This window comes from Oncorhynchus masou, chromosome 5, assembly GCF_036934945.1.
Source record: "Oncorhynchus masou masou isolate Uvic2021 chromosome 5, UVic_Omas_1.1, whole genome shotgun sequence".
Lineage (NCBI taxonomy): Eukaryota > Metazoa > Chordata > Actinopteri > Salmoniformes > Salmonidae > Oncorhynchus > Oncorhynchus masou.
Window position 1 is genome coordinate 91,894,541 of NC_088216.1, and position 27,318 is coordinate 91,921,858.

A 27,318-nucleotide genomic window follows, 5' to 3' on the forward strand; every position below is an offset into this window, starting at 1 on the left:
AATCCAATCGAGAATCTGTGGAAAGAACTGAAAACTGCTGCTCACAAATGCTCTCCATCCAACCTCACTGAGCTCGAGCTGTTTTGCAAGGAGGAATGGGAAAAAATTTCAGTCTCTCGATGTGCAAAACTGATAGAGACATACCCCAAGCGACTTACAGCTGTAATCGCAGCAAAAGGTGGCGCTACAAAGTATTAACTTAAGAGGGCTGAATAATTTTGCACGCCCAAATTTTCAGTTTTTGATTTGTTAAAAAAGTTTGAAATATCCAATAAATGTTGTTCCACTTTATGATTGTGTCCCACTTGTTGATTCTTCACAAAAAAATACAGTTTTATATCTTTGTTTAAAGCCTGAAATGTGGCAAAAGGTCGCAAAGTTCAAGGGGGCCGAATACTTTCGCAAGGCACTGTAGCTGGTCTGTCATAGTATAGAGAGTGTAGATCTTGCTGGTCTGTCATAATATAATAGAGACAGTAGATCTAGCTGGTCGGGCATAACATAGAGACAGCAGATCTTGCTGGTAGTGTCATAATATTATAGCGACAGTAGATATAGCTGGTCTGTCATAATATAGAGGGTACTATGGTGTTAAATGCCGAGCTGTAGTCGATGAACAGCATTCTCACATAGGTATTCCTCTTGTCCAGATGGGTTAGGGCAGTGTGCAGTGTGGTTGAGATTGCATCGTCTGACCTATTTGGGCGGTAAGCAAATTGGAGTGGGTCTAGGGTGTCAGGTAGGGTGGAGGTGATATGGTCCTTGACTAGTCTCTCAAAGCACTTCATGATGACGGAAGTGAGTGCTACGGGACGGTAGTCATTTAGCTCAGTTACCTTAGCTTTCTTGGGAACAGGAACAATGGTGGCCCTCTTGAAGCATGTGGGAACAGCAGACTGGGATAGGTAACTGGGATGTATATACGACCAGCAGCCGACTCAACATTTAAACGTGTAAATATATCTGTATGTCAACCAGTAGGTAATGGTATCCTGAAGTGTTGATTCTAACCAGACACCTTTCTCTGTTTCACTCTGCTGCCCTGCAGTCTGAGCCACTGTCCAAGCTGACAATTTGTTGCTCTCTCTATCTCACCAACCACATCACTACTCACTTGTGTCAGGACCCGGTTACCAACCCGGGTCTCCGGTGTGAGAAACAGTCCCGAAGCAAACTGAGCCACTAATAGCCGGCAGAACCCAGAAGATGAGGCAGACACAGCAGTACTTGAGACGGTGTTTTAATAAAGTAAAAGGAAAGTTCAGGCAAAAATATAAATCCACAACGTCCCAAGTAATTCCAAGAGAACAAAGGTGATCCTCCAAGACAAAAAGGTAAATCCACAAGGTGGTAGGTACAGCTGAAAAAAGCCTACAAAAGAAAATCAAAAATAAATAAACTAGAAGAAAAACAGCGCACCACAAGAGAGTCCAAATGGAGCAACAAATGTTCACAGCATGGTGGGGTGCCAACATTCAAATACAGAGCAAAGAACTGAGGAAAACTAAGGGTTTAAATACAATCAAGGGAAACGAGGCACAGGTGCAAATAATAACTGGGGGCACAATGGGGGCATCTAGTGACCAAAACCAGAACAACCCTGGCCAAATCCGGACAACTTGTTGCTGCTCTGAGCCTCAGCACTTACAATTATAATCACCAACTACACAACTACTCACTCGTTGCTGCTGTGGTATTGACAAAGCCAGAATAATTGAGTCAAACTAGATGTCCTGCAATGTCCTAGCAGATAGGAACATCGTTGAGACAAGTCCAATGGCTCTATTGAACAAGGACAACCATACTGTATCTATGTAGCTGCCCATGCTGCCCCCGGCAAGATGCCACCCTGCTCGGCTGCCCATGCTGCCCCCGGCAAGATGCCACCCTGCTCGGCTGCCCATGCTGCCCACGGCAAGATGCCACCCTGCTCGGCTGCCCATGCTGCTCCCGGCAAGATGCCACCCTGCTCGGCTGCCCATGCCGCCCATATCCCTCACTGGTTGTTGTGAGGCTGCCCTCAATGTGCTGACTGACTGTAAGTTGCTGTGGATAAGAGCATCTGCTAAATTACAATTTTTTAAAATGTAAATGTTTTACATGCATATCTGTTATCATATTACTGTATAGAATATAATTTAAATATTTGCACTGTTCTTTATAAAAAAATATATATATTTGTTACATTTGACTGTGTAAAACCCAGCTTTACTACTTTTTTCTCTAAAAGTGAGGCAGATATATAGTATTTTGCAAAAAAAACATATCTGAAAATGAAACCATCAAGTGATAGATTTTAAACAATACATGTCTGTCATTGAACAACCCCATGCCATGCTTAGATAGTGAACAACCCCATGCCATGTTTAGATAGTGAACAACCCCATGCCATGTTTAGATAGTGAACAACCCCATGCCATGTTTAGATAGTGAACAACCCCATGCCATGTTTAGATAGTGAACAACCCCATGCCATGTTTAGATAGTGAACAACCCCATGCCATGTTTAGATAGTGAACAACCCCATGCCATGTTTAGATAGTGAAAAAACACACCAAACTCTTTCATCATTTCTTGAAACAATAAAAGCTAATTTACTAACATTTCTGAAAATGGATATAAAGCATTTTGGAATGAAACTCTTTATAAATAGCAAGTTGTCTGGCTGTAGTCGGCCCTAAGGCATACATTAGCATGTTCTGTATTATTCCATTCGTGTTTTTTTAACATGTTATTGGGACAGGGGAACAGTAAAACGTCTATAGGCTACATTTAGGAAAATAAAATCGTGAAAAAACGAATGATTGTGTATCATTCTCTTATAGCGACTGATAATGGCGACATTACACATTAGAGTGCCAAATAACCACAAAAATAGCCGTTTCTGAAACCTGTTGTAGTGACGATGTGTTGTGTGACGTAGACACTACATTACCCACAAAGCTTTGCAGGCGTTCAACAAATCAGCTGGTCGCAACAAGAAGTGTAGAAAATAGCGAAAATGAGTATTGTGCAGGCGCTGCATAGAATAAAAACATGCGATTTGTGGGAAATGATAATAGCTTTCTTAACAAGGGAAGACGCGTTGTACGCCGTTGCATGGATACATGTATTAATATTTTGTCCGTTTTTATAATCGGACAGATCCTAAAAAACAGCCGCTGCTGTTTAATCGAAATGTAGAAGACCAAAACGGGTCTTTAATTCTAGGTTTACAGTCCGCTATTTTCCTTTACACGCGAAGGTTGAAATCATTGATCGGTTCATATGCCTATTCGTTTTTCATCTGATTGTATTTCGTTTTTGAATAATTGTATTAATGGCAGGCTATATTATATCTAGTGCATTATTGATACACTGCTTAATTTCTATCTCTCTCAAACTGGGCCATGTTTTATTTTAAACTAGCTTTAATCTCTGAGATTATTTCTCGTTTATTGGATGGACTCCGGTCGAAACCCAGGATGGGGACTGTTGTGCAGCAAAGCGCAGCAACTGGACTCCACAAACTCCCGAGCAGGGTGGAGCGGGAATGGGCCAAAAGTTCATGGACCGACAAAACATGTGACGAGGTAGTAGTATGTGTTCTGTTCTAAATAGCGGTTTAGACCTGACCTACATACAACGAGCATATTACCAATGTAAAAATAAGCTTCAAATCTATTGTGCTTCTTTCCTATTTATACTTCGGCTATTCAAACCTCTAGCGTAGTCATTTTAGTTTTATTTTCATACATTTTGCCCTAGCATAGCGTATATACACTATTTTATGCCTAAATCCAATGTATTGAAAAGCACCAGAATGACGACCCAAAAGAAGCCTTTGCATCCCCAGATGATGATCCCAAGTGTGGACAACACTCACATTCCCACCCCGTCAGCAACCAAGGTAGGTGCTCCTGTCCATAGGAAAAATATGACATTAACAATTTATATATTAAAAAGTATTTCTATTGACATGATCCTGTCTGAGAGCTGGGGCCCAGAGATACTGTCTGAGAGCTGGGGCCCAGAGATCCTGTCTGAGAGCTGGGGCCCAGAGATCCTGTCAGAGAGCTGGGGCCCAGAAGATACTGTCTGAGAGCTGGGGCCCAGGGATACTGTCTGAGAGCTGGGGCCCAGAGATACTGTCTGAGAGCTGGGGCCCAGAGATACTGTCTGAGAGCTGGGGCCCAGAGATACTGTCTGAGAGCTGGGGCCCAGAGATCCTGTCTGAGAGCTGGGGCCCAGAGATCCTGTCTGAGAGCTGGGGCCCAGAGATCCTGTCAGAGAGCTGGGGCCCAGAGATCCTGTCAGAGAACTGGGGCCCAGAGATCCTGTCAGAGAGCTGGGGCCCAGAGATCCTGTCAGAGAGCTGGGGCCCAGAGATTCTGTCAGAGAGCTGGGGCCCAGGGATCCTGTCAGAGAGCTGGGGCCCAGAGATACTGTCTGAGAGCTGGTGCCCAGAGATCCTGTCTGAGAGCTGGGGCCCAGAGATACTGTCTGAGAGCTGGTGCCCAGAGATCCTGTCTGAGAGCTGGGGCCCAGAGATACTGTCTGAGAGCTGGGGCCCAGGGATCCTGTCTGAGAGCTGGTGCCCAGAGATACTGTAAATCCCCATTGTACAGTAGTTTAGCTATTTTTAGGCTTGAAAAGATATCAGCATGACTGTCATAAAAGCTGCAGTTTTATTCTCAAGGCCTGCGTCCAAAATGGCCCCCTGTTCCCTTTTTAATGACCTACGTTTGACCAGGGCCCATAGGGAATAGGGTACTGACCTGGGTCTTCACTGTGTTTTTGATCTTAGAAGCAGCAAAGAAGACAGAAGCACAAACCAAACATTCCTTCAGTCAAACACAACACTAACACCTCTGAACTCAGGTGAGCTAGTTTCTCATACTACCTCATCCTGTATCACCCTGTATCACCCTGTATCACCCTGTATCACCCTGTATCATTCTATATGACCATGTCTGAGATGTTCTAGCTGTGTCTGTTACTTCAGCACTCAGGGCCAGTTGGACCCTCCTTCATTGCCCCTGTTATCAGCTTTGGATGGGAAGGAGAGGAGCAGGAGGAGAGAGCAGCAGGAGAGGAGAGAGCAGAGGGAGAAGGAGAGGAGGGAGGATCAGGAGAGGGAGGCTCAGAGCAGCCATCACAGGGAACAGAAGCAGACTGTCTCCAGGAGGAGTAGACAAGCTGTGTCCCTTCCTCACAACCACAGCTCCAGCCATAGCTCCCAGGTCCTGCCTGGAGGTGTACCTGTGGGCCAGAGGACAGCCCAGGTGTCTGGGGGGTTGGGTTGTGTAGAGGGGGATGTAGGGGGAAAGAGAAGGGAGAAGGGGACATATACAGTGACATAGACACAGACCTGTCTGAATCAGAGAGGCTCCCTCTCCCCTCCTCCCCATCCTCCCCCCCTAACCTCAACCTCCGTCCAGAGGTCATCTTTCCCCATGACTTCCAAAATGATCTCCCTGGACCCCGAGGCCACGCCCCTGGTCTGTTCAGCTACCCAGATTTCCTCCCTCCACCCTTCAACTCCTGGAGCCTCCGGCAGCTGGCCGTGTTTCTCCACCCAGAGGGAAGACACCCCCCCCGCTCCAGACCTGCAGGCATGGCGCTGGACAGGTACTCTACTTACTTTGCTAACATTACTTTTATACCAATGTGTTCTTTTATGATTTCTTACTTATTTTTATTGACATAGGGCCGGATTCAGACTTGAGATAAGTTGACTCAACATGGACTTATGTCAATAAAACATGGACTTAAGTCAAAAAATGTTGACTCAGGTTGCCTAGTGGTGACAGTAACCAAAACGTTGCTAGGTTGCTAGATCGAATCCCCGAGCTGACAAAGTAAAACTCTGTCTTTCTGCCCCTGAACAGGCAGTTAACCCACTGTTCCGAGGCCGATATTGTAAATAAGAATTTGTTGTTAACTGACTTGCCTCGTTAAATAAAGGATCAAAATAAATAAGTCAACTTGTCTGAATCCAGCCCATGGTGTTCTTATCGTGCTTTTTTAAAGACTTTCTTCATTGAATATGTAGCTTTTTGAGAGGAGAGCATGTCATTGTACTGTGTACACAATGCTGGATCCTGTCATATGACAAATGCACTTTGGCTGGATTCAGGTACCTGGAGCAGCTACTGCTGCTGGAGTGGCTCCGGATCCAGACAGTTCAGGAGGAGAGTGGGAGTGTGTCCTCTGTTCCAACCAGTCGCTACTGTTCCCACCATGGTGCACCCTCCCTCCACGGGAGACTCAGCTCTCCCAAATGCATCCTCCAGTGCCAGAGAGCTTTCCCAGTTACTCTCCTCTCCTCCCTGTCTCCCTCTGCCCCGCTGTCTGGCTGCACACATTACCACGCTCGCTACCCGCCCTGTAGCGGGGCCTGCCGCTCACACACCTCCCCCTGCCTCAACCCCTTCTCTGACCACCGGGGCCGTGTCTCTCTCCCCAAGAGGAGCTACAGTGAGAGTCGGGTCCACTCTGCTGAGAAGGCCTCTGGGCGTCAGAGTTGTGGGAGCCCTGCCATGGGGATCGGCCACCTGAAACGGATGCAGGCTTTTGGGAACATCCGTAACCCTGTAGCCGTTAGTCCTACCAGAAGGCAGAGGTCATCGTCTGTAGTCAGGAACCCCAGTTTTGGGTCAGGGTCTGGGTCAGGGACTCCCAGAGGATGTAATTGTGTTGGGTCTGGATCTAGTGGTGCCATCTATGAAGTCTCCAGTAGCGTGAGAAGGAGGAGGGGGAGAAGTGAATCTGAGCGAAGGAGAGGGACAGGGACTGGATTTGGATCAGGGACTGGGTGTGAGGCTTGGGAAAGGGCTATGGAGAGGGCTGGTTTTGGGGTTGGGTCTGGGACTGGCAGGGGACTGCACTGGACAGGGTCTGGGTCTGGGACTGGGGCTTGGGCATGGTCTGCGTCTGGGGCAAGGGCTAGTAAGAGGGCTGGGGAGAGGGTTGGGGCTGGGGAGAGGGCTGGGGAGAGGGCTGGGGAGAGGGCTGGGGCTGGGGGAGAGGGCTGGGGAGAGGGCTGGGGAGAGGGCTGGGGAGAGGGCTGGGGAGAGGGTTGGGGCTGGGGAGAGGGCTGGGGAGAGGGTTGGGGCTGGGGAGAGGGCTGGGGAGAGGGCTGGGGAGAGGGCTGGGGAGAGGGATGGGGCTGGGGAGAGGGCTGGGGAGAGGGCTGGGGCTGGGGAGAGGGTTGGGGCTGGGGAGAGGGCTGGGGAGAGGGCTGGGGCTGGGGAGAGGGTTGGGGCTGGGGAGAGGGTTGGGGCTGGGGAGAGGGCTGGGGAGAGGGCTGGGGTGAGGGTTGGGGCTGGGGTGAGGGCTGGGGAGAGGGCTGGGGAGAGGGCTGGGGAGAGGGCTGGGGCGAGGGTTGGGGAGAGGGCTGGGGCTGGGGAGAGGGTTGGGGCTGGGGAGAGGGTTGGGGAGAGGGCTGGAGAGAGCGTGAGGGCAGGGTCTAGCATCTGTAACCCTGGCCCCCTCACTCCCACCAGCAGGCCAAGGGCATCGACAGTAGTCAGGCACCCCAGACAGACCAGGGTGAGGAGGAGGAGGAGAAGTGGATCTGAGAAGAGGACAGTGGTCTGTGAAGGGGCTGGATCTGAGACTGGGATTGGGTCTGAGGCTGGGAATGGGTCTGAGGCTGGGATTGGGTCTGAGGCTGGGATTGGGTCTGAGGCTGGGATTGGGTCTGAGGCTGGGATTGGGTCTGAGGCTGGGATTGGGTCTGAGGCTGGGATTGGGTCTGAGGCTGGGATTGGGTCTGAGGCTGGGATTGGGTCTGAGGCTGGGATTGGGTCTGAGGCTGGGATTGGGTCTGAGGCTGGGATTGGGTCTGAGGCTGGGATTGGGTCTGAGGCTGGGATTGGGTCTGAGGCTGGGATTGGGTCTGAGGCTGGGATTGGGTCTGAGGCTGGGATTGGGTCTGAGGCTGGGATTGGGGAGATGACTGATTCTAGTGTTACTCTCTCTGTGGACTCCAGGGTGAGGAGGAGGAGAAGTGGATCTGAGAAGAGGACAGTGTTCTGGTCTGAGGACCAGGATATACAACCAGACTCCAGGGTGAAGTTTCCCCTCAGTACAGATCTAGGATCAGCTCCCCCAATTCTAATTTTAACTACTCGTGGCAAAAATCCAGAACTGACCCAATATCAGCATCTAGGGGCAACTTCACCTCCCTACACCGTACAACCAGACGGTACCACTGCAATAAGTGATCACCCACTTCCACGGACCAATACCTCAACTTCAATCAGGACAATAAATGGTAAACAGGTTGAATTTAATACCAAGTAGCAACTCACACAACTCCGATGGCACCAAACATCTGTATGCAAGGGTGTGAATCCACATTAAAATATTGTACAGACCAGATAAATCTCAATGATTATTGTTGCCTGAGTAAGATGTGATGAGTTTTGGCATGTATCTACAGATTGTGTATCTAATGTGTGATCAATACTACAAGTTTCTTCACTTTTTTAAATGTTTTTTGTGTGTGGATGTGACAGAGTAAGTTGCCAAATGTCTTTCGTCGAGAGAGACAGTACAGGTTTATAATGTTCAGGGGCAATAAGTTGTTTTATAAAGATTTAGTATTTATTTTGAATACTACATCAAGTTATGTCTGTATTTAGTTATTTATGTATTCATTTATTAATGTAGCTATTTACATAACTGTGGGAAGTGGTTTTGGGGGGGTCAGGGTGCTGCAGGTTGTTCCCCTCACTAGAGACTAATGGTTTGGGGGGGTCGGGGTGCTGCAGGTTGTTCCCCTCACTAGAGACTAATGGTTTGGGGGGTCGGGTGCTGCAGGTTGTTCCCCTCACTAGAGACTAATGGTTTGGGGGGGGTCGGGGTGCTGCAGGTTGTTCCCCTCACTAGAGACAAATGGTTTGGGGGGTCGGGGTGCTGCAGGTTGTTCCCCTCACTAGAGACTAATGGTTTGGGGGGGTCGGGTGCTGCAGGTTGTTCCCCCTCACTAGAGACTAATGGTTTGGGGGGATCGGGGTGCTGCAGGTTGTTCTCCCTCACTAGAGACTAATGGTTTGGGGGGGTCAGGGTGCTGCAGGTTGTTCTCCCTCACTAGAGACTAATGGTTTGGGGGGTCGGGTGCTGCAGGTTGTTCCCCTCACTAGAGACTAATGGTTTGGGGGGGTCGGGGTGCTGCAGGTTGTTCCCCTCACTAGAGACTAATGGTTTGGGGGGGTCGGGTGCTGCAGGTTGTTCCCCTCACTAGAGACTAATGGTTTGGGGGTCGGGTGCTGCAGGTTGTTCCCCTCACTAGAGACTAATGGTTTGGGGGGTCGGGTGCTGCAGGTTGTTCCCCTCACTAGAGACTAATGGTTTGGGGGGTCGGGGTGCTGCAGGTTGTTCCCCTCACTAGAGACTAATGGTTTGGGGGGTCGGGGTGCTGCAGGTTGTTCCCCCTCACTAGAGACTAATGGTTTGGGGGTCGGGTGCTGCAGGTTGTTCCCCTCACTAGAGACTAATGGTTTGGGGGTCGGGTGCTGCAGGTTGTTCCCCTCACTAGAGACTAATGGTTTGGGGGGTCGGGGTGCTGCAGGTTGTTCCCTCGCTAGAGACTAATGGTTTGGGGGGTCGGGTGCTGCAGGTTGTTCCCCTCACTAGAGACTAATGGTTTGGGGGGATCGGGGTGCTGCAGGTTTCCCCCCTCGCTAGAGACTAATGGTTTGGGGGGGTCGGGGTGCTGCAGGTTGTTCTCCCTCACTAGAGACTAATGGTTTGGGGGGTCGGGTGCTGCAGGTTTTCCCTCACTAGAGACTAATGGTTTGGGGGTCGGGTGCTGCAGGTTGTTCCCCTCACTAGAGACTAATGGTTTGGGGGTCGGGGTGCTGCAGGTTGTTCCCCTCACTAGAGACTAATGGTTTGGGGGGTGGGTGCTGCAGGTTGTCCCCCTCACTAGAGACTAATGGTTTGGGGGGGTCGGGGTGCTGCAGGTTGTTCCCCTCACTAGAGACTAATGGTTTGGGGGGATCGGGGTGCTGCAGGTTTTTCCCCTCACTAGAGACTAATGGTATGGGGGGTCGGGGTGCTGCAGGTTGTTCCCCCTCACTAGAGACTAATGGTTTGGGGGGGTCGGGTGCTGCAGGTTGTTCTCCCTCACTAGAGACTAATGGTTTGGGGGGGTCGGGTGCTGCAGGTTTTCCCCCTCGCTAGAGACTAATGGTTTGGGGGGGTCGGGTGCTGCAGGTTTTCCCCCTCGCTAGAGACTAATGGTTTGGGGGGGTCGGGTGCTACAGGTTTTCCCCCTCGCTAGAGACTAATGGTTTGGGGGGGTTGGGTGCTGCCCTCGCTAGAGACTAATGGTTTGGGGGGGGGTCGGGTGCTGCAGGTTTTCCCCCTCATTAGAGACTATTGGCTTGCTAGTACAGGACTTGTAAATGCTGTGACTTCTGACACTAGTAATGACCCAGTGCACTATTTTGGTGACTTATTTTTTACTAAATGTATTCATCTGTACATAACAGTTAATCTGATAATACCTTTGGAATATAAAAATACTTGTTTGATATGTTTTCCAGTTTCTTAAAATGCAACTTCTTTCTAAATAAAAACTCAAATGGTTAATTTCATTTACAGCAGCTACTCTTCCTGGGGTTTATTATGGATCCCCATTAGTTCCTGTCAAGGCAGCAGCTACTCTTCCTGGGGTTTATTATGGATCCCCATTAGTTGCTGCCAAGGCAGTAGCTACTCTTCCTGGGGTTTATTACGGATCCCCATTAGTTCCTGCCAAGGCAGCAGCTACTTGTCCTGGGGTTTATTATGGATCCCCATTAGTTCCTGCCAAGGCAACAGCTTCTCTTCCTGGGGTTTATTATGGATCCCCGTTAGTTCCTGCCAAGGCAGCAGCTACTCTTCCTGGGGTTTATTATGGATCCCCGTTAGTTCCTGCCAAGGCAGCAGCTACTCTTCCTGGGGTTTGTTATGGATCCCCATTAGTTCCTGCCAAGGCAGCAGCTACTCTTCCTGGGGATTATTATGGATCCCCATTAGTTCCTGCCAAGGCAGCAGCTTCTCTTCCTGGGGTTTATTATGGAACCCCATTAGTTCCTGCCAAGGCAGCAGCTTCTCTTCCTGGGGTTTATTATGGATCCCCATTAGTTCCTGTCAAGGCAGCAGCTACTCCTCCGGGGGTATATTATGGATCCCCATTAGTTCCTGCCAAAGCAGCAGCTTCTCTTCCTGGGGTTTATTATGGATCCCCATTAGTTCCTGCCAAGGTAGCTTCTACTCTTCCTGGGGTTTATTATGGATCCCCATTAGTTCCTGCCAAGGCACTCTTCCTGCTGTTTATTAGCTACTACTCTTCCTGGGGTTTATTATGGATCCCCATTAGTTCCAGCCAAGGCAGCAGCTACTCTTCCTGGGGTCCAGTTTAGGCAGTTTATACAATTTTTTAAACATTACAATCCATTCACATGTTTCACAACACACTGTGTGCCCAAGGCCCCTACTCCAGCATATCTACAGTACTAAATCCGTATGTTATTGTGTGTGTACATATGTGTGTGTGCATGTGTCTGCCTATGTTTGTGTTGCTTCACAGTCCCCCCTGTTCCATAAGTGTTTTTTTATTTGTGCCCCCATATGGGGCTACGGGTTCCCAAGGAACCCCCCCCCCCCCCTTCAGCCCAAACGGTGGCGCAGGGAAAGCAAAAATATTCTTAAAAATATTTAACCTCCACACATTAACAAGTCCAATAGTTTAAATGAAAGATAAACACATCTACCCAGCATGTCAGAATTTTAATATGTTTTACAGCGAAAACATAGCACATATTTATGTTAAACCACCACTAGGAAAACATACAATATGTAGCCACATGGCTATGCAAAATAGCACAATCACAAACGCAGGATGAAAAGAAAAATAATTCACTACCCTTTTGAAATTCTTCATCAGATGACAGTAATAGCACATGTTACACAGTACATTTATGTTTTTTTCAATAATATGCAATTTATATCCATAAATCTCCATTTACATTTGAGCCATGTTCAAAAATGCAGCAGAAATGACCGGAGGAATTATGGATCCCCACGCCAGATAACAGCAATAAACATCATAAAGACTAAATTACATGCATATATTTAGAAAGATACACTTCTTCTTAATGCAAATGCTGTGTTACATTTATTTTTAACGTTACAGGGTTCACTATTCAATAATCTGAGACGGCGCTCAGCCATTAGCATTATTTCTCTACTATGTTGGATTCGACAAAAATACAATTTTATAACATAAATATCCCCTTACCTTTGATGGTCTTCGACAAGAATGCCGTGGAAGGAGTTATACTTACCTAATATAACGTTTGGTTGCTGTTGGTGTGTCTTTGTATTATGCAAAAGCTAATGGAGGTCTGCATCAGTCTGCTAATACTAGTCAAGGCCCAGCCCTTCCAGAGGTCTGTATCAGTCTTATTACTAGTCAAGGCCCAGCGCTACAAAGTCTGTATCAGTCTGCTATTACTAGTCAAGGCCCAGCCCTACGGAGGTCTGTATCAGTCTGCTAATACTAATCAAGGCCCAGCGCTACAGACATCTATATGTGTCTGCTATTACTAGGTTAGCCCTACGGAGGTCTGTATCAGTCTGCTATTACTAGTCAAGGCCCAGCCCTACAGAGGTCTGTATCAGTCTGCTATTACTAGTCAAGGCCCAGCAGCTACAGAGGTCTGTATCAGTCTGCTATTACTAGTCAAGGCCCAGCCCTACAAAGTCTTAATCAGTCTGCTATTACTAGTCAAGGCCCAGCCCTACAAAGTCTGTATCAGTCTGCTATTACTAGTCAAGGCCCAGCTACAAAGTCTGTATCAGTCTGCTATTACTAGTCAAGGCCCAGCCCTACAAAGTCTGTATCAGTCTGCTAATACAAGTCAAGGCCCAGCCCTACAAGTCTGTATCAGTCTGCTATTACTAGTCAAGGCCCAGCTACAGAGGTCTGTATCAGTCTGCTATTTAGTCAAGGCCCAGCCCTACAGAGGTCTGTATCAGTCCTATTACTAGTCAAGGCCCAGCCCTACAGAGGTCTGTATCAGTCTGCTCTAGTTCAAAGTCTGTATCAGTCTGTTTACTAGTCAAGGCCCAGCCCCAGACATCTTATGTTCCTAGGTCAAGCCCTACAAAGTCTGTATCAGTCTGCTATTACTAGGTCAAGGCCCAGCCCTACGGAGGTCTGTATCAGATCTGCTATTACTAGTCAAGGCCCAGCCCTACAGAGGTCTGTATCAGTCTGCTATTACTGGTCAAGGCCCAGCCCTACAGAGGTCTGTATCAGTCTGCTATTACTAGTCAGGGCCCAGCCCTACAGAGGCTGTATCAGTCTCTATTACTAGTCAAGGTTTACAGACATCTATATGTGTCTGTATTACTAGGTCAAGGCCCAGCCCTACGGAGGTCTGCATCAGTCTGCTATTACTAGTCAAGGCCCAGCCCTACGGAGGTCTGCATCAGTCTGCTATTACTAGTCAAGGCCCAGCCCTACAAAGTCTGTATCAGTCTGCTATTACTGGTCAAGGCCCAGCCCTACGGAGGTCTGCATCAGTCTGCTATTACTAGTCAAGGCCCAGCCCTACGGAGGTCTGCATCAGTCTGCTATTACTAGTCAAGGCCCAGCCCTACGGAGGTCTGTATCAGTCTGCTATTACTAGTCAAGGCCCAGCGCTACAGACATCTATATGTGTCTGGTATTTCTAGGTCAAGGCCCAGCCCTACGGAGGTCTGCATCAGTCTGCTATTACTAGTCAAGGCCCAGCCCTACAAAGTCTGCATCAGTCTGCTATTACTAGTCAAGGTCCAGCGCTACAGAGGTCTGTATCAGTCTGCTATTACTAGTCAAGGCCCAGCCCTACAAAGTCTGTATCAGTCTGCTATTACTTGTCAAGGCCCAGCCCTACAAAGTCTGTATCAGTCTGCTAATACAAGTCAAGGCCCAGCCCTACAAAGTCTGTATCAGTCTGCTATTACTAGTCAAGGCCCATACGGAGTTCTGCATCAGTCTGCTATTACTAGTCAAGGCACAGCCCTACAGAGGTCTGTATCAGTCTGCTATTACTAGTCAAGGCCCAGCGCTACAGAGGTCTGTATCAGTCTGCTATTACTAGTCAAGGCCCAGCCCTACAGAGGTCTGTATCAGTCTGCTATCACTAGTCAAGGCCCAGCCCTACAGAGGTCTGTATCAGTCTGCTATTACTAGTCAAGGCCCAGCCCTACAAAGTCTGTATCAGTCTGCTATTACTAGTCAAGGCCCAGCCCTACAGACATCTATATGTGTCTGCTATTACTAGGTCAAGGCCCAGCCCTACAAAGTCTGTATCAGTCTGCTATTACTAGTCAGGGCCCAGCCCTACAGAGGTCTGTATCAGTCTGCTATTACTAGTCAGGGCCCAGCCCTACAGAGGTCTGTATCAGTCTGCTATTACTAGTCAAGGCCCAGCGCTACAGACATCTATATGTGTCTGGTATTACTAGGTCAAGGCCCAGCCCTACGGAGGTCTGTATCAGTCTGCTAATACTAGTCAAGGCCCAGCCCTACGGAGGTCTATATTAGTCTGCTAATACTAGTCAAGGCCCAGCTCTACAGAGGTCTGTATCAGTCTGCTATTACTAGTCAAGGCCCAGTGCTACAAAGTCTGTATCAGTCTGCTATTACTAGTCAAGGCCCAGCGCTACAGACATCTATATCAGTCTGCTATTACTAGGTCAAGGCCCAGCCCTACAGTGGTCTATATCGGTCTGCTAATACTAGTCAAGGCCCAGCCCTACATAGGTCTGTATCAGTCTGCTATTACTAGTCAAGGCCCAGCGCTACAAAGTCTGTATCAGTGCTATTACTAGTCAAGGCCCAGCGCTACAGTCATCTATATGTGTCTGCTATTACAGGTCAAGGCCCAGCGCTACAGACATCTATATCAGTCTGCTATTACTAGTCAAGGCCCAGCCCTACAAAGTCTGTATCAGTCTGCTATTACTAGTCAAAGCCCAGCCCTACAAAGTCTGTATCAGTCTGCTATTACTAGTCAAGGCCCAGCCCTACAAAGTCTGTATCAGTCTGCTATTACTAGTCAAGGCCCAGCGCTACAGACATCTATATGTGTCTGGTATTACTAGGTCAAGGCCCAGCGCTACAGACATCTATATGTGTCTGCTATTACTAGGTCAAGGCCCAGCCCTACGGAGGTCTGCATCAGTCTGCTAATACTAGGTCAAGGACCCCATCCCTACAACGTCTGTATCAGTCTGCTATTGCTAGTCAAAGCCCAGCCCTACAAAGTCTGTATCAGTCTGCTATTACTAGTCAGGGCCCAGCCCTACAAAGTCTGTATCAGTCTGCTATTACTAGTCAGGGCCCAGCCCTACAGAGGTCTGTATCAGTCTGCTATTACTAGTCAGGGCCCAGCCCTACAGAGGTCTGTATCAGTCTGCTATTACTAGTCAAGGCCCATACAGACATCTATATGTGTCTGGTATTACTAGGTCAAGGCCCAGCCCTACGGAGGTCTGTATCAGTCTGCTAATACTAGTCAAGGCCCAGCCCTACGGAGGTCTATATTAGTCTGCTAATACTAGTCAAGGCCCAGCTCTACAGAGGTCTGTATCAGTCTGCTATTACTAGTCAAGGCCCAGTGCTACAAAGTCTGTATCAGTCTGCTATTACTAGTCAAGGTCTACAGACATCTATATCAGTCTGCTATTACTAGGTCAAGGCCCAGCCCTACAGAGGTCTGTATCAGTCTGCTAATACTAGTCAAGGCCCATACAGAGGTCTGTATCAGTCTGCTATTACTAGTCAAGGCCCAGGGCTACAAAGTCTGTATCAGTCTGCTATTACTAGTTACAGTCATCTATATGTGTCTGCTATTACAGGTCAAGGCCCAGGCTACAGACATCTATATCAGTCTGCTATTACTAGTCAAGGCCCAGCCCTACAAAGTCTGTATCAGTCTGCTATTACTAGTCAAAGCCCAGCCCTACAAAGTCTGTATCAGTCTGCTATTACTAGTCAAGGCCCAGCCCTACAAAGTCTGTATCAGTCTGCTATTACTAGTCAAGGCCCAGCGCTACAGACATCTATATGTGTCTGGTATTACTAGGTCAAGGCCCAGCGCTACAGACATCTATATGTGTCTGCTATTACTAGGTCAAGGCCCAGCCCTACGGAGGTCTGCATCAGTCTGCTAATACTAGGTCAAGGACCCCATCCCTACAACGTCTGTATCAGTCTGCTATTGCTAGTCAAAGCCCAGCCCTACAGAGGTCTGTATCAGTCTGCTATTACTAGTCAAGGCCCAGCCCTACAAAGTCTGTATCAGTCTGCTATTACTAGTCAAGGCCCAGCGCTACAGACATCTATATCAGTCTGCTATTACTAGGTCAAGGCCCAGCCCTACGGAGGTCTGTATCATTCTGCTAATACTAGTCAAGGCCCAGCCCTACAGAGGTCTTTATCAGTCTACTATTACTGTCAAGGCCCAGCGCTACAAAGTCTGTATCAGTCTGCTATTACTAGTCAAGGCCCAGCCCTACGGAGGTCTGTATCAGTCTGCTATTACTAGTCAAGGCCCAGCCCTACAGAGGTCTGTATCAGTCTGCTATTACTAGTCAAGGCCCGGCCCTACGGAGGTCTGTATCAGTCTGCTATTACTAGTCAAGGCCCAGCGCTACAGAGGTCTGTATCAGTCTGCTATTACTAGTCAAGGCCCAGCCCTACAGAGGTCTGTATCAGTCTGCTATTACTAGTCAAGGCCCAGCCCTACAAAGTCTGTATCAGTCTGCTATTACTAGTCAAGGCCCAGCCCTACAGACATCTATATCAGTCTGCTATTACTAGGTCAAGGCCCAGCCCTACAGAGGTCTGTATCAGTCTGCTATTACTAGTCAAGGCCCAGCCCTACAAAGTCTGTATCAGTCTGCTATTACTAGTCAAGGCCCAGCCCTACAAAGTCTGTATCAGTCTGCTATTACTAGGTCAAGGCCCAGCCCTACGGAGGTCTGTATCAGTCTGCTATTACTAGTCAAGGCCCAGCCCTACGGAGGTCTGTATCAATCTGCTATTACTAGTCAAGGCCCAGCGCTACAGACATCTATATGTGTCTGCTATTACTAGGTCAAGGCCCAGCCCTACAAAGTCTGTATCAGTCTGCTATTACTAGTCAGGGCCCAGCCCTACAGAGGTCTGTATCAGTCTGCTATTACTAGTCAGGGCCCAGCCCTACAGAGGTCTGTATCAGTCTGCTATTACTAGTCAAGGCCCAGCGCTACAGACATCTATATGTGTCTGGTATTACTAGGTCAAGGCCCAGCCCTACGGAGGTCTGTATCAGTCTGCTAATACTAGTCAAGGCCCAGCCCTACGGAGGTCTATATTAGTCTGCTAATACTAGTCAAGGCCCAGCTCTACAGAGGTCTGTATCAGTCTGCTATTACTAGTCAAGGCCCAGTGCTACAAAGTCTGTATCAGTCTGCTATTACTAGTCAAGGCACAGCCCTACAGACATCTATATCAGTCTGCTATTACTAGGTTAAGGCCCAGCCCTACAGAGGTCTGTATCAGTCTGCTAATACTAGTCAAGGCCCAGCCCTACAGAGGTCTGTATCAGTCTGCTATTACTAGTCAAGGCCCAGGGCTACAAAGTCTGTATCAGTCTGCTATTACTATTCAAGGCCCAGCGCTACAGTCATCTATATGTGTCTGCTATTACAGGTCAAGGCCCAGCGCTACAGACATCTATATCAGTCTGCTATTACTAGTCAAGGCCCAGCCCTACAAAGTCTGTATCAGTCTGCTATTACTAGTCAAGGCCCAGCCCTACAAAGTCTGTATCAGTCTGCTATTACTAGTCAAGGCCCAGCCCTACAAAGTCTGTATCAGTCTGCTATTACTAGTATATATGTGTCTGGTATTACTAGGTCAAGGCCCAGCGCTACAGACATCTATATGTGTCTGCTATTACTAGGTCAAGGCCCAGCCCTACGGAGGTCTGCATCAGTCTGCTAATACTAGGTCAAGGACCCCATCCCTACAAAGTCTGCTATTCTAGTCAAGGCCCAGTATCAGTCTGCTATTACTAGTCAAGGCCCAGCCCTACAGAGGTCTGTATCAGTCTGCTATTACTAGTCAAGGCCCAGCCCTACAAAGTCTGTATCAGTCTGCTATTACTAGTCAAGGCCCAGCGCTACAGACATCTATATCAGTCTGCTATTACTAGGTCAAGGCCCAGCCCTACAGTGGTCTATATCGGTCTGCTAATACTAGTCAAGGCCCAGCCCTACAGAGGTCTTTATCAGTCTGCTATTACTGTCAAGGCCCAGCGCTACAAAGTCTGTATCAGTCTGCTATTACTAGTAGCCCTCGGAGGTCTGTATCAGTCTGCTATTACTAGTCAAGGCCCAGCCCTACAGAGGTCTGTATAAGTCTGCTATTACTAGTCAAGGCCCAGCCCTACGGAGGTCTGTATCAGTCTGCTATTACTAGTCAAGGCCCAGCCCTACAAAGTCTGTATCAGTCTGCTATTACTAGGTCAAGGCCCAGCCCTACGGAGGTCTGTATCAGTCTGCTATTACTAGTCAAGGCCCAGCCCTACAAGGTCTGTATCAGTCTGCTATTACTAGTCTACAGACATCTATATGTGTCTGCTATTACTAGGTCAAGGCCCAGCCCTACAAAGTCTGTATCAGTCTGCTATTACTAGTCAGGGCCCAGCCCTACAGAGGTCTGTATCAGTCTGCTATTACTAGTCAAGGCCCAGCGCTACAGACATCTATATGTGTCTGGTATTACTAGGTCAAGGCCCAGCCCTACGGAGGTCTGCATCAGTCTGCTAATACTAGGTCAAGGCCCAGCCCTACAAAGTCTGTATCAGTCTGCTTTCACTGTTCAAGGCCCAGCCCAACAAAGTCAGTCAAGGCCCAGCCCTACAAAGTCTGTATCAGTCTGCTATTTCTAGTCAAGGCCCAGCCTTACAAAGTCTGTATCAGTCTGCTATTGCTAGTCAAGGCCCAGCACTACAGACATCTATATGTGTCTGCTATTACAGGTCAAGGCCCAGCACTACAGAGGTCTGTATCAGTCTGCTATTACTAGTCAAGGCCCAGCGCTACAGAGGTCTGTATCAGTCTGCTATTACTAGTCAAGGCCCAGCCCTACAAAGTCTGTATCAGTCTGCTATTACTAGTCAAGGCCCAGCCCTAGAAAGTCTGTATCAGTCTGCTATTACTAGTCAAGGCCCAGCCCTACAGAGGTCTGTATCAGTCTGCTATTACTAGTCAAGGCCCAGCCCTACAAAGTCTGTATCAGTCTGCTATTACTAGTCAAGGCCCAGCCCTACGGAGGTCTGTATCAGTCTGCTATTACTAGTCAAGGCCCAGCCCTACGGAGGTCTGTATCAGTATGCTATTACTAGTCAAGGCCCAGCCCTACAGAGGTCTGTATCAGTCTGCTATTACTAGTCAAGGCCCAGCGCTACAGAGGTCTGTATCAGTCTGCTAATACTAATCAAGGCCCAGCGCTACAGGCATCTACATGTGTCTGCTATTACTAGGTCAAGGCCCAGCCCTACGGAGGTCTGTATCAGTCTGCTATTACTAGTCAAGGCCCAGCCCTACAGAGGTCTGTATCAGTCTGCTATTACTAGTCAAGGCCCAGCGCTACAGAGGTCTGTATCAGTCTGCTATTACTAGTCAAGGCCCAGCCCTACAAAGTCTTAATCAGTCTGCTATTACTAGTCAAGGCCCAGCCCTACAAAGTCTGTATCAGTCTGCTATTACTAGTCAAGGCCCAGCCCTACAGTGGTCTATATCAGTCTGCTATTACTAGGTCAAGGCCCAGCCCTACAGTGGTCTATATCAGTCTGCTATTACTAGTCAAGGCCCAGCGCTACAAAGTCTGTATCAGTCTGCTTTCACTGTTCAAGGCCCAGCCCAACAAAGTCTGTATCAGTCTGCTAATTCAAGTCAAGGCCCAGCCCTACAAAGTCTGTATCAGTCTGCTATTTCTAGTCAAGGCCCAGCCCTACAAAGTCTGTATCAGTCTGCTATTGCTAGTCAAGGCCCAGCACTACAGACATCTATATGTGTCTGCTATTACAGGTCAAGTCCCAGCCCTACAGAGGTCTGTATCAGTCTGCTATTACTAGTCAAGGCCCAGCGCTACAGAGGTCTGTATCAGTCTGCTATTACTAGTCAAGGCCCAGCCCTACAAAGTCTGTATCAGTCTGCTATTACTAGTCAAGGCCCAGCCCTACAAAGTCTGTATCAGTCTGCTATTACTAGGTCAAGGCCCAGCCCTACGGAGGTCTGTATCAGTCTGCTATTACTAGTCAAGGCCCAGCCCTACGGAGGTCTGCATCAGTCTGCTATTACTAGTCAAGGCCCAGCGCTACAGACATCTATATGTGTCTGGTATTACTAGGTCAAGGCCCAGCCCTACGGAGGTCTGCATCAGTCTGCTAATACTAGGTCAAGGCCCAGCCCTACAAAGTCTGCATCAGTCTGCTATTACTAGTCAAGGCCCAGCGCTACAGAGGTCTGTATCAGTCTGCTATTACTAGTCAAGGCCCAGCCCTACAAAGTCTGTATCAGTCTGCTATTACTAGTCAAGGCCCAGCCCTAGAAAGTCTGTATCAGTCTGCTATTACTAGTCAAGGCCCAGCCCTAGAAAGTCTGTATCAGTCTGCTATTACTAGTCAAGGCCCAGCCCTAGAAAGTCTGTATCAGTCTGCTATTACTTGTCAAGGCCCAGCCCTACGGAGGTCTGCATCAGTCTGCTATTACTAGTCAAGGCACAGCCCTACAGAGGTCTGTATCAGTCTGCTATTACTAGTCAAGGCCCAGCGCTACAAAGTCCGTATCAGTCTGCCATTACTAGTCAAGGCCCAGCCCTACGGAGGTCTGTATCAGTCTGCTATTACTAGTCAAGGCCCAGCCCTACAGAGGTCTGTATCAGTCTGCTATTACTAGTCAAGGCCCAGCCCTACAAAGTCTGTATCAGTCTGCTATTACTAGTCAAGGCCCAGCCCTACAGACATCTATATGTGTCTGCTATTACTAGTCAAGGCCCAGCCCTACAGTGGTCTATATCGGTCTGCTATTACTAGTCAAGGCCCAGCGCTACAGACATCTATATAAGTCTGCTATTACTAGGTCAAGGCCCAGCCCTACAAAGTCTGTATCAGTCTGCTATTACTAGTCAAGGCCCGGCCCTACGGAGGTCTGTATCAGTCTGCTATTACTAGTCAAGGCCCAGCGCTACAGACATCTATATGTGTCTGCTATTACTAGGTCAAGGCCCAGCCCTACAAAGTCTGTATCAGTCTGCTATTACTAGTCAGGGCCCAGCCCTACAGAGGTCTGTATCAGTCTGCTATTACTAGTCAAGGCCCAGCGCTACAGACATCTATATGTGTCTGGTATTACTAGGTCAAGGCCCAGCCCTACGGAGGTCTGTATCAGTCTGCTATTACTAGTCAAGGCCCAGCCCTACGGAGGTCTGTATCAGTCTGCTAATACTAATCAAGGCCCAGCCCTACAAAGTCTGTATCAGTCTGCTATTACTAGTCAAGGCCCAGCGCTACAAAGTCTGTATCAGTCTGCTATTACTAGTCAAGGCCCAGCCCTACAAAGTCTGTATCAGTCTGCTATTACTAGTCAAGGCCCAGCCCTACAAAGTCTGTATCAGTCTGCTATTACTAGTCAAGGCCCAGCGCTACAGACATCTATATGTGTCTGCTATTACAGGTCAAGGCCCAGCCCTACAAAGTCTGTATCAGTCTGCTATTACTAGCCAAGGCCCAGCCCTACAAAGTCTGTATCAGTCTGCTATTACTAGTCAAGGCCCAGCCCTACAAAGTCTGTATCAGTCTGCTATTACTAGTCAAGGCCCAGCGCTACAGACATCTATATGTGTCTGCTATTACTAGGTCAAGGCCCAGCCCTACAAAGTCTGTATCAGTCTGCTATTACTAGTCAAGGCCTGGTGCTACGGAGGTCTGTATCAGTCTGCTATTACTAGTCAAGGCCCAGCGGTACAGACATCTATATGTGTCTGCTATTACTAGGTCAAGGCCCGGCCCTACGGAGGTCTGTATCAGTCTGCTATTACTAGTCAAGGCCCAGCCCTACAAAGTCTGTATCAGTCTGCTATTACTAGTCAAGGCCCAGCGCTACAGACATCTATATGTGTCTGCTATTACAGGTCAAGGCCCAGCCCTACAAAGTCTGTATCAGTCTGCTATTACTAGCCAAGGCCCAGCCCTACAAAGTCTGTATCAGTCTGCTATTACTAGTCAAGGCACAGCCCTACAAAGTCTGTATCAGTCTGCTATTACTAGTCAAGGCCCAGCGCTACAGACATCTATATGTGTCTGCTATTACTAGGTCAAGGCCCAGCCCTACAAAGTCTGTATCAGTCTGCTATTACTAGTCAAGGCCTGGTGCTACGGAGGTCTGTATCAGTCTGCTATTACTAGTCAAGGCCCAGCGCTACAGACATCTATATGTGCCTGCTATTACTAGGTCAAGGCCCGGCCCTACGGAGGTCTGTATCAGTCTGCTATTACTAGTCAAGGCCCAGCCCTACAAAGTCTGTATCAGTCTGCTATTACTAGTCAAGGCCCAGCCCTACAAAGTCTGTATCAGTCTGCTATTACTAGTCAAAGCCCAGCCCTACAGAGGTCTGTATCAGTCTGCTATTACTAGTCAAGGCCCAGCGCTACAGAGGTCTGTATCAGTCTGCTATTACTAGTCAAAGCCCAGCCCTACAGAGGTCTGTATCAGTCTGCTATTACTAGTCAAGGCCCAGCGCTACAGAGGTCTGTATCAGTCTGCTATTACTAGTCAAGGCCCAGCGCTAATAAGTCTGTATCAGTCTGCTATTACTAGTCAAGGCCCAGCCATACAAAGTCTGTATCAGTCTGCTAATACTAGTCAAGGCCCAGCGCTACAGACATCTATATCAGTCTGCTATTACTAGGTCAAGGCCCAGCCCTACGGAGGTCTGTATCAGTCTGCTAATACTAGTCAAGGCCCAGCCCTACGGAGGTCTATATTAGTCTGCTAATACTAGTCAAGGCCCAGCTCTACAGAGGTCTGTATCAGTCTGCTATTACTAGTCAAGGCCCAGCCCTAAAAAGTCTGTATCAGTCTGCTATTACTAGTCAAGGCCCAGCGCTACAGAGGTCTGTATCAGTCTGCTATTACTAGTCAAGGCCCAGCGCTAATAAGTCTGTATCAGTCTGCTATTACTAGTCAAGGCCCAGCCATACAAAGTCTGTATCAGTCTGCTAATACTAGTCAAGGCCCAGCGCTACAGACATCTATATCAGTCTGCTATTACTAGGTCAAGGCCCAGCCCTACGGAGATCTGTATCAGTCTGCTAATACTAGTCAAGGCCCAGCCCTACGGAGGTCTATATTAGTCTGCTAATACTAGTCAAGGCCCAGCTCTACAGAGGTCTGTATCAGTCTGCTATTACTAGTCAAGGCCCAGCCCTAAAAAGTCTGTATCAGTCTGCTATTACTAGTCAAGGCCCAGCGCTACAGACATCTATATCAGTCTGCTATTACTAGGTCAAGGCCCAGCCCTACAGAGGTCTGTATCAGTCTGCTATTACTAGTCAAGGCCCAGCGCTACAGACATCTATATCAGTCTGCTATTACTAGTCAAGGCCCAGCCCTACAAAGTCTGTATCAGTCTGCTATTACTAGTCAAGGCCCAGCCCTACAAAGTCTGTATCAGTCTGCTATTACTAGTCAAGGCCCAGCGCTACAGTCATCTATATGTGTCTGCTATTACAGGTCAAGGCCCAGCGCTACAGACATCTATATCAGTCTGCTATTACTAGTCAAGGCTCAGCCCTACAAAGTCTGTATCAGTCTGCTATTACTAGTCAAGGCCCAGCCCTACAAAGTCTGTATCAGTCTGCTATTACTAGTCAAGGCCCAGCCCTACAAAGTCTGTATCAGTCTGCTATTACTAGTCAGGGCCCAGCCCTACAAAGTCTGTATCAGTCTGCTATTACTAGTCAAGGCCCAGCGCTACAGACATCTATATGTGTCTGGTATTACTAGGTCAAGGCCCAGCGCTACAGACATCTATATGTGTCTGCTATTACTAGGTCAAGGCCCAGCCCTACGGAGGTCTGCATCAGTCTGCTAATACTAGGTCAAGGACCCCATCCCTACAACGTCTGTATCAGTCTGCTATTACTAGTCAAAGCCCAGCCCTACAGAGGTCTGTATCAGTCTGCTAATACTAGTCAAGGCCCAGCGCTACAGACATCTATATCAGTCTGCTATTACTAGGTCAAGGCCCAGCCCTACGGAGGTCTGTATCATTCTGCTAATACTAGTCAAGGCCCAGCCCTACAGAGGTCTTTATCAGTCTACTATTACTGTCAAGGCCCAGCGCTACAAAGTCTGTATCAGTCTGCTATTACTAGTCAAGGCCCAGCCCTACGGAGGTCTGTATCAGTCTGCTATTACTAGTCAAGGCCCAGCCCTACGGAGGTCTGTATCAGTCTGCTATTACTAGTCAAGGCCCAGCCCTACGGAGGTCTGTATCAGTCTGCTATTACTAGTCAAGGCCCGGCCCTACGGAGGTCTGTATCAGTCTGCTATTACTAGTCAAGGCCCAGCCCTACAGACATCTATATGTGTCTGATATTACTAGGTCAAGGCCCAGCCCTACGGAGGTCTGCATCAGTCTGCTATTACTAGTCAAGGCCCAGCCCTACGGAGGTCTGTATCAGTCTGCTAATACTAGTCAAGGCCCAGCCCTACAGAGTTCTGTATCAGTCTGCTATTACTAGTCAAGGCCCAGCGCTATGGAGGTCTATAACAGTCTGCTATTACTAGTCAAGGCCCAGCCCTACGAAGGTCTGTATCAGTTTGCTACTACTTGTCAAGCCCCAGCGCTATGGAGGTCTATATCAGTCTGCTACTACTTGTCAAGCTCCAGCGCTATGGAGGTCTATATCAGTCTGCTATTACTAGGTCAAGGCCCAGCGCTACGGAGGTCTGTATCAGTCTGCTAATACTAATCAAGGCCCAGCCCTACTGAAGTCTATATCAGTCTGCTAATACTAGTCTAGGCCCAGCCCTACGTAGGTCTGTATCAGTCTTCTATTACTAGTCAAGGCCCATCCCTACAAAGTCTTAATCAGTCTGCTATTACTAGTCAAGGCCCAGCGCTATGGAGGTCTATAACAGTCTGCTATTACTAGTCAAGGCCCAGCCCTACAGAGGTCTGTATCAGTCTGCTTTTTCTAGTCAAGGCCCAGCCCTACGGTGGTCTGTATCAGTCTGCTATTACTGGTCAAGGCCCAGTGCTATGGACATCTACAGTGGGGAAAAAAGTATTTAGTCAGTCTGCTATCACTAGTCAAGGCCCAGTCCTATGGAGGTCTGTTTCAGTCTGCTATTACTAGTCAAGGCCCAGCCCTACGGAGGTCTGTATCAGTCTGCTAATACTAATCAAGGACCAGCGCTACAGACATCTATATCAGTCTGCTATTACTAGGTCAAGTAATAGTATTGTCAGCCACCAATTGTGCAAGTTCTCCCACTTAAAAAGATGAGAGAGGCCTGTAATTTTCATCATAGGTACACTACAACTATGACAGACAAAATGAGAAGAAAAAAATCCAGAATATCACGTTGTAGGATTTTTATGAATTTATTTGCAAATTATGGTGGAAAAAAAGTATTTGGTCAATAACAAAAGTTTATCTCAATACTTTGTTATATACCCTTTCTTGGCTATGACAGAGGTCAAACGTTTTCTGTAAGTCTTCACAAGGTTTTCACACACTGTTGCTGGTATTTTGGCCCATTCCTCCATTCAGATCTCCTCTAGAGCAGTGATTTTTTTGGGGCTGTTGCTGAGCAACACGGACTTTCAACTCCCTCCAAAGATTTTCTATGGGGTTGAGATCTGGAGACTGGCTAGGCCACTCCAGGACCTTAAAATTCTTCTTACGAAGCCACTCCTACGTTGCCCGGGCAGTGTGTTTGGGATCATTGTCATGCTGAAAGACCCAGCCTCGTTTCATCTTCAATGCCCTTGCTGATGGAAGGAGGTTTTCACTCAAAATCTCACGATACATGGCCCCATTCATTCTTTGCTTTGCACGGATCAGTCGTCCTGGTCCCTTTGCAGAAAAACAGCCCCAAAGCATGATGTTTCCACCCCCATGCTTCACAGTAGGTATGGTGTTCTTTGGATGCAACTCAGCATTCTTTGTCCTCCAAACACGACGAGTTGAGTTTTTACCAAAAAGTTATATTTTGGTTTTATCTGACCATAAGACATTCTCCCAAACTTCTTCTGGATCATTCAAATGCTCTCTAACAAACTTCAGACGGGCCTGGACATGTACTGGCTTAAGCAGGGGGACACATATTGCTAAGCACAGGCAAAGTCCTAAAGGAAAACCTGGTTCAGTCTGCTCTCCACCAGACACTGGGAGACCAATTCACCTTTCAGCAGGACTATAACCAAAACCACAAGGCCAAATATACTGGAGTTGCTTACAAAGATGACAGTGAACATTCCTGAGTAGCCGAGTTACAGTTTTCACTTAAATCTATGGCAAGACTTGAAAATGGTTGTCTAGCAATGATCAACAACCAATTTGACAGAGCTTGAAGAATGTTGAAAAGAATAATGAGCAAACGTTGTACAATCCAGGTGTGGAAAGATCTCAGAGACTTACCCAGAAAGACTCACAGCTGTAATCGCTGCCAAAGGTGCTTCTACAAAGTACTGACTGAGGGGTGTGAATACTTATGTAAAGGAGATATTTCTGTCTTTGATTTTCAATGACTCTACAAAACGTTCTACAGACTATCAGTCAAGGGGTGTGAATACCTTCTGAAGGCTCCTGGGTTCCATACCTGACAGAACCCTGATGGGGTTCAGACCTGACAGAACCCTGCTGGGTTCCAGACCTGACAGAACCCTGCTGGGTTCCAGACCTGACAGAACCCTGCTGGATTTCAGACCTGACAGAACCCTCCTGGGTTTCAGACCTGACAGAACCCTCCTGGGTTTCAGACCTGACAGAACCCTCCTGGGTTTCAGACCTGACAGTACCCTGCTGGGTTTCAGACCTGACAGAACCCTCTTGGGTTTCAGACCTGACAGAACCCTCCTGAGTTCCAGACCTGACAGAACCCTGCTGGGTTTCAGACCTGACAGAACCCTCCCGGGTTTCAGACCTGACAGAAACCTCCATCTCCATACCTGACAGTACGCTGCTGGGTTTCAAACCTGACATAACCCTGCTGGGTTTCAGACCT

At 48.1% G+C, this 27,318-nt stretch overlaps 1 protein-coding gene across 1 annotated transcript; it reads left to right on the forward strand.

Annotated features, from left to right (window-relative positions):
* The first annotated feature begins 3,011 nt into the window (after window positions 1-3,011).
* Window positions 3,012-7,562, forward strand: LOC135530316 (uncharacterized). The gene is made up of 7 exons (XM_064958678.1): window positions 3,012-3,572; window positions 3,796-3,889; window positions 4,787-4,860; window positions 4,985-5,280; window positions 5,322-5,610; window positions 6,119-6,839; window positions 7,488-7,562. Exons 1-7 carry the CDS (start codon window positions 3,442-3,444, stop codon window positions 7,560-7,562), a joined length of 1,680 nt encoding a protein of 559 aa, XP_064814750.1. The 5' UTR covers window positions 3,012-3,441.
* Window positions 7,563-27,318: the final 19,756 nt, after the last annotated feature.

What these genes read in the sequence shown, in the direction of transcription:
- LOC135530316 (XM_064958678.1), top strand. Translation starts at nt 3,442, where the DNA reads ATGGACTCCGGTCGAAACCCAGGATGGGGACTGTTGTGCAGCAAAGCG. An exon ending in CCAGGTGTCTGGGGGGTTGG is followed by an intron (nt 5,281 to 5,321) that starts GTTGTGTAGAGG and finishes AGAAGGGAGAAG; the next exon opens with GGGACATATACAGTGACATA. An exon ending in GCAGGCATGGCGCTGGACAG is followed by an intron (nt 5,611 to 6,118) that starts GTACTCTACTTA and finishes GGCTGGATTCAG; the next exon opens with GTACCTGGAGCAGCTACTGC.